Genomic DNA, 12555 nt, shown 5'->3' with positions numbered 1-12555 from the left:
TGAATTGTCTAAGCGCTAATGCTACTTCAAGTACATTTTTCAACAAATATAAATACCACTTTTACGGTAGGTTTGGAAGGGCTGCTTCAGTCTTAAACGGTAAAATGAGAAGATGGTCTAATTGAACCTTTAATTAAGCGATATCATATCTAAGCCTTAATACTGGTCAGTAGATTGTCTTTGCGTGTGTCTCTGTGTGAACATTATCTCGCTGCTTACATCAGTTTTTTCTGCATCCGACCAAGGCTGCACGTGTGCATGCGTCTGTTTATGCTCATGCAGATCAGATTTGTAGAACTCGGTGTGAGTTAGTGACATTGCGGTGAGATTTCTAGTCACATGATATCCTTTTGGTGTCCCCATGTAATCAGTATTCCCACAGTGGCTTCAGTCTAATATCTGTGATTATGCAGCATCATCAAGTCCTGCTGCTGTCTCTCTGATGCAGAGCCTATCAAGCCCCCAAACAGGACTAATGCTTGTTTTATGGCATCTTAAACTTAAGAGTGTCTGATACTATGTTTTGGTTCATAAACTTGAAGTGTAGCATACTGTACTGTAAGGATAGTTCGCACATACTGAGGCTCCTTCTAAACAATTCAAGAGTTAACCGTTAAGGCATCTTCTCTGTAGGACTGTACTGCTCATATTCTGTATTTCATTTCAAACTTAGGGTTTGTAGTGGATGACAACTTGTCTTCCAGGGAGTTAAAAACTGAAGGTTTTACTAGGTTTTGATGGTGCTGCAGTTCCTTTTTCTCCTTTAATATTAAATAAAAACAAAAAAAGTGGAGTCTATTATACATGGACGATTTTGCTTAAAGTCTCAATATGCTGGAGAGTGTGAATCATGGTGCTGTGAGAATTATCACAAACTATGGCTTCCTCACTTCACTTTATTTCTTATATTCTAAAGTCAACCCGACTGCTATAAGTTCACTCTGGGCATTTCTATTTTTTTACATTTCTTTACATTTTTAATCTTAAAAGATGGGATCCGCATTAGATTGATGTTGTGCAATTTGTTGTTCTTAAAGTCCAAAACTGAGTTGTGAAAGAGCTTTTTGGTTTCCCTTTGCTTGGAACAACCTACAGTCTGATTTAAAATTGCAAAACTTGTTACCCTGAATGTTTTAAAATCCTCGTTACAAAGTCTTAAATTCAGGCTTTCTTTTAGTAGTATTTTAATTTAGTTTGTACTGTATGAGTTTGATTGTTTTTGTTGTTAATATTGTGTGTTGCTGCTATTTTTGGCCAGGTCTCCCTTGAAAAAGAGTTATCTGATCTGAGACTCAACTGGATAAGTAAAAGTATAATAAAATACATGACGCTATTTCTTTGAGTATCCCTCACTGAAAAACACAACATTACTCAATCTCAGAAAGTTGGTTGATTGGGTCAAACAGTTCAGAAGGACAGGAGTTTAACCATGGCATGGAAGTCTTCTATAGGTAGACCCCCTGAAAGGGATTTGAAAAACCTAAAGGAGTAAACCAGGAATATCGACAATCTGTGGGAAAGGGACTCAGATAACGCCAGCAAAATGACAGAGGGGTGCCGTTGTGTTGGCACAAGCTGTTATTAGAGCGCGCATGGGGCATCATTACTACTGCCAAATGCCAATGTCTCAAAAGTAGCACTATGCTGAAAGCAACCGGCTCAAGAAAATAATAGCCATCTGGACTGACATGGGTCATGATACTAACATATGTGTGTGAGAGAGAGAAGGGGAGAGAGAGAGAGAGAGAAATACAGATTGATACAAAAGATGCTACTTTTACTAAAGGGGTTTCATCTTTAGACATAAAGCAAATACTCAACGCTGGCTTTTCCTAAAAGAACTCTGTCCCTCTGTGAATCCAGTGGTTTAGTCCTCATTAACATTTGATGCTATTGGTTAGCCTGTCTTTAGTTCATACGACCAAATAGATATAATAAACCTTAAATAATCTTGGTCTCAGCAACTCTGCAAATTTAAAAGCAGGAATGTGAATGTTATCAGTTTATCTATTAGCGTATTTTTCCTGAAAACTTATTGTATACAATTTCAAAAAAGCCAACGCACCAAATTTTTCACAAGCGTCTGAGCATTTAACTGCAATACAAGGAAGTTGAAAAACTTTGAAAAATATAATGTTCTTCAATGGTATCTTCTTGCTCAAGCTTTTTTTTACATAAAATGTTAATTTCCAGAAATAAATGGATCCTAATCGATATCAGAAAGAAAAAAAAGTACCGGTAATTCTAAGAACCAGGCACAGAGCCAGCTAAAATGCCTCTTATTGTGCTCTCAAAAATGGATTGTATCATGTGTGTTTCTTCACAAAACCTTATTTTAAAAAAAGAGACTCCCTGTATTCATAATAAACCATTCTTTGCAGGCTAATGGACTGAGGTGCGATGTGAGCGAGTGCTATGCATCAGATCAGTACAGTGTGACACATCTGCAACTCTAGCTCGAGCGTGCCCGTTAACCCGTTGCTGATTGTCTTGAATTGGAGGCATCTAAAAATAAATGTGCATCACTTCATGTGGTCTACAGGAGGTTGCCATGACAACCAGGCTTGTTTTGTGTCACAGGAGGCCAGCTGAGTCTCTTGCAGCGAGGAGGGAAGAGAGAGGGAGTGAGAAAGATGAAGGGGAAGGAAGGAGGGTGAGATGAAGAAAAAGGCTGGTGGTGGATTGAAGGAACGATAAAGAGAGAGATTGAACTTAAGAGTGCAAGAAGGAGGGATACAATGAAGAAAATGTAGGGAGAAACATAAAGAAGAATGGAAATCTAACTAGGACAACACATGTATGTTGATGGATTCTGCAGAAGGATGTGATTGTGAACACAATTTTAGGTTACATCCACCTTTTCATTCTTCATGTGGACCACACACACTCAAGCTTTATATGAAACTACAGAACTTAAACATCCCCAAACAGCTAGTATTTACCATAAAATGGCAGCTTGCTGATCATTCAAAGTCCTGACCTGCAGGGAACAAACCAGATTTTTTAACCTTTAGGCACCTGCAGCTGCCCCATATAATCATCATAGAAGACAACGAAAACAGACACTGGTCAGTGATGTTTCCTATCTTCTATGAGCCATTGTGCACATAAATCATTACTGCTGCTAAGAGGTGAGGTATACCCCAACATCCTCCCTTCTGCCTCCCCCTTTCAGCTTTAACCATATTATGCTACTGTGAGCTGTTAGTGAAAGCCCCCATCGACAAAACAAACTCCCATCTGCCACACACACCCCACACACACGCACACACACACACACACACACACACACACACACACACACACACACACACACACACACACACACACACACACACACACACACAACAACAAACCCCCTGTCACGCTGTCAAGCTAAAATTGGATAATCTAAAAATAGTAATCGCAGGCAAGCTCAGTGAAGAGAAAGTGAGGATGAGAGAACGGAGGGAAAGCACCTGCAGTCAAAAATAGCAGAGCTGTCCTTTCGATCCAGCTATTTATAGCGCACAACTGGGGCACAATCTGCCACAATGTCATGAAAGTTTCATCAGGGAGGGTTTTTACAGGAGGGTTTGTCGGGTTGGTTCAGGCAAGCTTTAAAAGAGCCAGGACAGTTGTGAAGCTACATAAATTCTACAGTACATCTGGCTTTTCATATAACTAGTGAACACGAGAAGGCTTTTGTGATGAGATTAGAGAGTGAAGTTGGGTGTCATTAATGTGTATTAAAACAATTCACAGCAGCCTATCCTGTTGCTAATGGATCCCTACACTGAGTAAATGTATGGAATGTGTTACACAACAAGAAACTGGAACAAATGTGAGAAAGGTTTTGTTTATATTATTTGAATAAAAAGAGGATTTTCAGTGTAAGCAAATAAATGACAGGAAATGGATTTTTGGGGGAGGGGAGTAGGAAGAAATTATTTGGGGAATTTTAGGAGAAAAAATCCCCACTGGATAACACAGCTTGATGTTTGTAGTCAAAGTTTAACATTTTGAGAAACAAGCTCATTTGAAAATACTTGCCAAGAGTTACATTATAAGACAGTTTCCACTCTTAGTAATTGACTATAACTAAAGTTACAGCCAGGGGTCAGTTAGCTTAGCCTAGCTGAAAGAGTGAAAACAACTACAATACAGTAGCATGGCTTTCCAGCCTTGCAAAATTGGCAACACCTAGACAGCTTTCCTACGGATACTTGCTAAGGAGGTAAGCCAGCAAATATTCTGCTTTGCACAGATGAGTGCAAATGCACCTTATGACTTATAATAATGAATAAATAAACACAATTGTCTGTGTCTATTTGATGTCCAGTCTATATACAAATGGTTTTCCTACAGTCTGGGTTAAGCCTGTGGTGTTTTTTTTTTTACCAAGCTATTTTTGGTCATGCATAACACAACGTATTCACACTAATACATGAGAACTCCAATGTCAGCTCTGACCTCTTGTGCTCAACAAGAATCCACAGAAGATGGTGAGTGGGTGTGTGAAATGTTTGATTTTGTGAGATTAAAAAAAAGTCTGCTGGCATTGGCTAACATGACAGCTGTCTGCTTACAAAAGTTTTTGGAGTAGAATGCCAACTTTAAAGTTAACTTTCTTAGTGTAACACATCCTCCATGTTATTTGAATTTGACAAATATCAGATTGAACGTCCATGCTTAATCAGCAGTAGTTTGAGCGGGGGGGAGTTAGTTGTTATTTCCCCATTTGCTATTTCCATTGGCTCTTTGCCAGACATTTTTATTTTTTTAAGAAAAAGAAGAGTAGAAGAAGAATGTAACTTTATTTTTCCACAATGTGGAAAATTGCCTTTGCTTCACAAAAGCGTGATGACATGAACATGACATAGAAGATCGCTCCGAGTCCTTGACTTCATCACATCTGACACATCTGGTTTGTCGATAAAAAAAAAAACCACTGTATTTAAAGAATAGAATTGAAGAAGATCAATTTTAAAAAACATTAACAATTTATAAACCCTCGCTGAATAAAAGTACAGGAGAGCTTTGAGTCACTGTTGCGTCTGTTGCTTTTGGAGAATTATTAAAATAGATACATATTAAAAATGACTACAGGGTTATTTAAAATGTGCAAGTTGTAAATGGTAAATAGACTTGTATAGCACTTTTCTAGTCTTCTGACTAATCAAAGCGCTTTTACACCGCATGTCACACCTACTCATTCACACCCATTCACACACTGATGGTAGAGGCTGCTATGTAGTGAGACCATCAGAAGTAATTAATCCCATACATAACTATTCATACGCAACCGACGAAGTAGAAATTCTGGGTTAGGTGTCTTGCCTAAGGACACATCAGACATGTTGCTGCAGGAGCTGGGGGCAGTACCCTTGACCTTCCGGTTGAGAGACTACCAACTGAGCCACAGCCGCACCGAATATTGTCAGCGCAATTAGGTATTTACCAGTTGTTACAGCTCAATTCTACCACAGCAACAATAAATAATGTTAACACTAATATGTGGATTGAAAAAAATATACATATACCTACTTCCAATTATCAATAAGTGTTCTCTATTTAATTGTAATTTTGTCTTCTCAACTTTTCCACTTAAGAACACGAAGTCTATCAACCATTAGTGTCCAAAAACTATCTGGAATAATCGTGCAGATAGTTTTTGGACACTAATGGTTGATGGTTGTAAATGGAAGGACAGGGAGGCCAAGTGTTTGTGTCTCTATATTTGAGTGGCTAACATGTCTAATTGTTGTCATCATTACATTTCCATCCCTCACAGTCCCATCTTACTGCCAGGGGAAACTCAGGTGTTAATTGGATTGATGTGTTGAACCTTGTTTCCTTCATTTGACTCGTGTCTTTTATACACCAAGGGACTGACATCTATAAAAAGGTTTACTGCCAGCACTTCAGGTTGGATAGCATCCCCCTGGTTTTGGTTCAATCTAATCCTGTGTTTAAGCTCTCAGTAAATAGTCATAAAGCCAGAAATAGCCCTGATTGAGCTTCATCATCCGTCTCTTACTCTTATAAATAAACACACACATTGGTGCTCAGTGATCTGTTCAAGCACGTGCACATCCACATGCGAGCCCACTCCCTCTCACACACAAACCTAAACATGCTTTATTTGTCTCATTTGTATACACAAACACACACACACACTGTCTACATTGTATTTCTGCCCAGCACACAAATATCTCTCAAAATTCCTTCATCAGAACCCTAGCAACCCGGGCTCATTTAGACCTCCATTTATAATGATGAAAATGAATTATTAAAACCAGGAAACTTTTAGCTTCTCTTTTCATTCAATTTCGGTGAACAGAGGCATTACGATGACCCTTATCTTTGCTGCCGTTCCCTGACACTCTCATCATACAAGCCATGACAAGCTTGTGTGTAATGGAAAAACAGGTAATGAATGCGCACAGGAAGCACAACACAATAGCTGCACCAAACGTGGCATTTTGTGAAATGGAAATTGGGAGACTGAGCTTTTGAAAAGGCTGACAAACACAGACACACATTTAATACCCATTTCTGTCTGGCAGGGGGAGAAGCAGAGAAGTCTATTTTCACCTCTAGAACATGTCCCGGTGTTAAAGAATTATGATGCAACTCCAAGGGTTTATGAAAATGTATGTTGCCAGGGCTCAGTGCAGCACTTGGCAGCAAGAGAACAATACCTATAACAACCCTTTCCCATGCTTCACTCTTCATGCTGCCAGTCTTGGCTTTCTTCTTCAAATTTCTTATTACACACTCATAATGCTAGGGACATAGCAGGACAGGACGTTAGATCTCCATTTGTTGTACATAAAATGTCTCAATTCTCTACATCTTTTGTTCATTATTTTTGGTTAAGGTAAAAGGACAGCTGCAGATTAACCAAGAAAGCTACTTAGCAGTTGACTTTTGATTCTTTACTCCTTAAATATTGCTGCTGGACCTTTTTTAACTTTTTCCCAGGCTCCCTCAGTCCTCTGCACATACTGAAATTTTAATGATTAGCTCAGGTGCAAACCCTGAATTTTGTTCAAGAATGCACTTAGTAGAGAGTAATGACCTGTTGTTGGAAGGCCAAATTGAACTGAAGCTAGCCTCAGCCTATTGTTATGGACTTTGCTTAAAGCTTAGGTCAACACCTTTGGGGAACAAAACAGAGACTAAGCTAGATTTAAGATGTATCCAACTGGATAGAAATCAAAGTTTTTACTTTCAAATAAATACTTTACCTTGCTTAACGTTACTTCTGGCAAGAGTAAAAGGAAGAGAAACACAGCACATTGATGTCATTCTTACTGTAACAGTATCAAACCAGCTTTCCCTTTCCCTGCATGTGTACCAGCTTGCTAGTTTTTAGTTGTAGCAGAATGCACAGGCAGAATGTTCTTACACAGGCTGTACATATGGACATGCAGGTGGGCTTCTTAATTGAACAGACTTAGTTTTGTATTAATCGATTGCTGTCTGGATGCGAAGAGAACAATAAATGTAACACATAATATTCAACAACGGACAACCTACCTTAAACTGCAAAGCAAATTCAACGCTTTTAAAAAAAAAACAGCAACAGAAACGACTTCTCCTTACCTAAACTTTCTCATCCAGGTCTACACTCCCTCCAGCCCACTACGCTCTGCCAATGAAAGGCGTCTGATCCAAACTTCACAACAGGGTATCTAACTAGACTCTTCTCCTCTGTTGCCCCCCAGTGCTGGAACGAACTACCAAACTCCATTCGATCTGCAGAGTCCCTCTGCAGCTTTAAGAAAAAGCTAAAGACCCTTTCATGAACACCTACACTGATACTGATGATGATGATATACAGTATAGGATGGTGTTTTGATGCTGATTAGAGCTCTCAAGAACTGCCGTCGATGTTGTGCTTTGCCTCTGGTCACTTCCTGTCAGCACCTGTTTCTGATCAGACTTAAAGCTGATCGTTTGCTCTTACTGACATTGTTTCCTGCTCTCTAGATACTTGTATTTTACTTACTCTCTGATGTACGTCGCTTTGGATAAAAGCGTCTGCTAAGTTAATTATTAAATTGTAGCATCATCCTGGCCAGTCAGCGAAATAAGAAATGTCCAATGACATCAAATAGAACTACATTAACAAAATGTGCAGTGAAAATGTGTATTATTATTACGATATAGATGCTTAAACTAATTACAGTTCACTAAATGCTCCACTTAGTGCTTTGAATGTAATTGTAATGTCTCTTTTATTGCCTAAACCCACTTACTGCCAAGCTGACTTCATCTGACACAAAGGTTGGACGTGTTTTAAAGCAATAATCACAGAGACTATCGGCCTGTTAGAATGGAGCCAGGATATCATTTAAATGTGCTGATTTAGACAGATGGCTGGTGTGTTTGCTCATAAAACGGGGTTTGGCTCATCGTGTACTGCCGAGGCAGAACAAACAGCAAGCTCCTCTCACCAGTCTGCAGGTGCACATGCACAGCTTACATCCTGACAATAAGTGCTGAGTCAGCCAGACATATATTGCTCAGTGCATAAAGTTACACAGACACAGCAGAGCATTAAATGTGCTGACACCAGTGTGGAAAACTGCCAAAAATCAGAGACTATATTGCATTAAGCTATCCCATAGTCACAGTTATGAAAGAGTGAAGGGATGTTCCATTAGGCCAATAAGCAGAGAAAGAGAATATCAAATAATCTGAAAAGAGAAGTGAAGAGATTAGAGAGACTTTGGGCATTAATCTGATGTATAGTGAAGAATTCACAACTTTTTATCTGTCACAAGTTTCACTGGAAACCATGGAGGCTTGCTGAGTTACATAATAGCATTTGTCTTGTCAATGGGAATCTTTTTATACCTTGTTTCTGTTAAAGAACACAAAGTACAGAAAAGTTCAGATTTGTTTATTGATTTTTGCATTTCTCTCCTGTTTGTAATCTAATGAATCGCCTGCGGAAATTTTGGTTTAAATCTTTATTAGTCTTAAACTAACTAAAAAGCTTACAAAGACTTTAAAGGTAAGGCCACGGAAAAAGAAAAGATATCAACTCATGAACTTAATAAGAAACAGAGTTAATTAGGCTCACTATACCAAAATTAAACAAGAGGTGTGATGCTTGAGCAAACGTAGCCTTTTGTGGACACAGATTGATGTGCAGAATAAAATATTATCTTCATTAAGGTTTGAAAGAAGAGACAGAGTGAAAGTGGATACTGAAAAGCACCAACCTTTAGAGGAGTAACAGGCAGGGGTCTGTTGTACTTGTCCAGAGAGATGAAGGTGAAGTAGGCTGAGACTGCACGGTACCTTCCTTTCTCTGCCTCTACCAATGAAGCTGCATCCACAAACACTTCGATTTCCATCGATTTATTGCTCACAAACGTGAGCCGCCCTGTCACCGTCAGCACACAGCCTTGGGGAGATAAGAAAAAAAAAGATTAGACAAATCTTAATTCAATCTGCTCTATTTTTCAGCCACCCATAGAAGTGTCATTATGTTGGGAATTTATGATAAAGAAGTTGTGAAAGAGTTTACCTGTGGTAAAATGCTAAAGTTTCAAATGAAAATGAGTGAATGTCTAAAATAAATCCAATAATATGAACTAGTATTTATAATTCAAATCAAACTAAGATTAATTTCATTTCTTTTCTTTTTTATATATATTTCCTTTTTTTACGTTTTACTTTATTGGTGAACATGACAAAATTATGAACTAGTGACATATGTGACATTAAGGAAAAATGAACAGTACAAGAGACAAAAAAAATAAAAGAAGCAATACAGTGATAATTAACAGTCCTAATTATGATACATTTCAAAATATTAAAGATAGAGAGCGAGAAGGAAACCACCCTTATTTCCATATATGATAGTCATCCATAAATGCCATGAGGACAGAAACACAGTTAGGTATTGATAAGTTATGAGGAATGGGTTAATTAAGGAACAAAGACCTAGTAACAAGGAGGAGCTTCATTTCTACGTACACTGAAAGTGAATTGAATCTGAAATAAGCTGGTAAACAATCTATTTAGCTCAGGACACCTTGGGATCTGCTCTTGCAATCTCCTTCATGTGGTTGCATCATGAACTTGTTGAAGTCTGGGCCACTGAAAGAGTCTGCAGAGCAAGACAGGCCGATGATCTCTGGCTGCCAGAATTTAAAAAGTACAGCCTGCAGGTCTCTCAAACTCAGATGAATAATAAAGATGATGTCTAGAAATAAATAACGACAAACAGATTTGAAATGTATAAATATAAAGTTTAAAACCGTTTTAAAGATGTTAACATATATAATTCTATATTAGGGAGGACGAATCCGATTCACTGCTAAGAGCATTGTGTAAAGTTCTCCTGCCTTCGAATTCAACCTTTTAAATCCATCTAATGCACCTGACTCATCAGAATCTGTGCTCGTATTCTTTTGTCAATGCAGAAAGGTGGAGAAACGAAAAAGAATCAGCTAATACAACATAGCATTGCTGATGTGTTTCTTTATTCTCTTTGATGTGCTGGTACTGTATTATTACTGCTGTTGCCATAGAGATGAGGGGAGAGGGTATAATAAATCTGTGACAGATCTTGAGTATGTGACTCGGAGCTTATAAAACTACCAAAGACGTAAATAATAAAAAGTGTGGACGGAAAATGGAAATGTGCTTTTTTTTAAGTATGTGCTGTATATTTTATATGGGGTTTCATAACTGTCCTTAAAACTAATTTGCTGATTACAGTACAATGACCCATGTTTTTATTTCCCTCAAAAGAATCCTGTCTTGTCTAAATTATAAGGTGGAAATAAAAAGTGACTATGAAAGAAAGACTGTGTGCAAAATGATTTAAACTGCATGGAGGCTTTCATTTTTAAAATCTCCACCCTGAGATGAAAGTCATATATGACGTCACCTTCAGGGACCTCACGTGTTTGTGAATTAACATGAAGGTTATAATTCAGACTGGTTGAAGAACAGTGAAGAGAAGAAGTGAAGAGTAATAAATGAATGAATCAGGATGAGGAAATGCAAACTCAACGTTCATTCACTACCATGAAGCATGCAGAATCAGTACATGCACTGATGGGTTTTTTTTCTTATCTTTTCACTTGTTTTTGGCCCATTAAGTGTTTTAACATGTTCCTGCCTTGAGTAAATCAACTCTGATTCAGCTAAACTGTCTAAGGCAGAGACTAACAATCCATGCAATTAGTTAAGTGGACTGTTCAGGCTAGACACAGTGGGACCTCCAAAAACCCATAAACAAATCATCTGAACATCCTCTGCATGAGCCTTGCACAGACACAGACCTGGCCTGTTCAATGTCCGGGGTCTTAACTTCTCATCGAACTGTATTTAATGTTAACTTTGTCTGTGTCTCTGTGTGTGGTCAAAACTGAAACATTCACTGTGCTTATATTTCTTGTATTTGTCTATTACCTTCCATCTTAACGAAAGTTTACTGTCTGTCCTTTAACCTGCCTTGTCTATGTTTTTACACCCGAATGGAGAATATTATAGCAGCTCGCAGGACCCTATATGTGAAATTAGATGTTTTTTAGAAATAGAATCACATGCTACTAAAAACATTACCAATCCTTCAGTGCCCATAGCTTTGAACAGGCTTGGTTTGGATCCTTGATTAATACTGTCCTCAGCACACCTCTTGAGTTTGTGTCTGAGCATCTTGAGCAAAATGGGAAAATGCACTGAAGCCTGAGAGCGTAGAAAAGGCAGCAAATGGAATGACAGCTGAAAGATGTGTGACATGGTTTTCTGTCGATCTCTTCGGTTCTGACTACTTGCCCTGGAACTGCTATAATGGTATGTTTTAAATGTTAGTGGCCCCTTCTCCATCACATTCTTCTTATATACTCACTGTACTTAGGTCTCCTTTTGGCCTTCTTGAGTCAGACCACATTTGAAAATGTACAGTACAGACAGTAACCCTACAGCTGATCTGGCAGAGCTGCGCTGAGCTGTGAAGGATAAAAAAGTCCTTTTGGCCTCATAAATCCACAATGGAGAGAGATGTAGCTGTTCCATTGTTAACAACATATCCTGTGGCAATCATAACATCTGAAGGTCTGGATCCCCTCATTTCCAGCACATGAACATTCAACATACACTGAGCCAAGAAAAACTGTCAGCCATAAATGTCATACACTGTTCTACACCACTTAGATTCGACTGTTTTCAATCACTTGTGACATGTTTAGATTCCACAAAAAGGCTAATGAACAAACTGTCGAAACAAATAATAATTAACCAAAAGTGAAGATGCTGTTTGGATCTCACATGAACCAGAGCCTGACCATTATGGGATTTAGAAGACTCACACCGATTTTACCAGTACAAAAAATCCCCTGACTACACATTGTCAACCTTTTCTACTGTGCACCTCTGTCTGCTCAGAAGTGATGTTCTTGGACTTGTCTGGAGTGGGGATGTAACTGCAGGAGAGTATGTTTGTTGCCTCTTAGATTTTTGAACTTGCTTGTACGTTTGCCTCTACCTGTCCTGACAAGCACTCTGGATTAAATGTTTGTCTAAAGAAGTACTGCCAATAAA

At 38.5% G+C, this 12555-nt stretch overlaps 1 protein-coding gene across 4 annotated transcripts in view; it reads right to left on the bottom strand.

Moving 5' to 3' along the window:
- The window catches only part of acot7 (acyl-CoA thioesterase 7), a 52728-nt gene that overhangs the window by 3289 nt on the left and 36884 nt on the right, over positions 1-12555 (bottom strand). For all 4 annotated transcript variants that reach the window (XM_065961398.1, XM_065961399.1, XM_065961396.1 and 1 more), the window contains one exon: positions 9219-9403. In XM_065961398.1, coding sequence (XP_065817470.1) covers positions 9219-9403 — 185 coding nt within the window. The remainder of the gene's footprint in view (positions 1-9218; positions 9404-12555) is intronic.

Source organism: Labrus bergylta, chromosome 12, assembly GCF_963930695.1.
Source record: "Labrus bergylta chromosome 12, fLabBer1.1, whole genome shotgun sequence".
Classification (NCBI taxonomy): domain Eukaryota; kingdom Metazoa; phylum Chordata; class Actinopteri; order Labriformes; family Labridae; genus Labrus; species Labrus bergylta.
The sequence above is the reverse complement of the archived record's forward strand: the minus strand, read 5'-3'. Positions and strand labels throughout refer to the sequence as shown.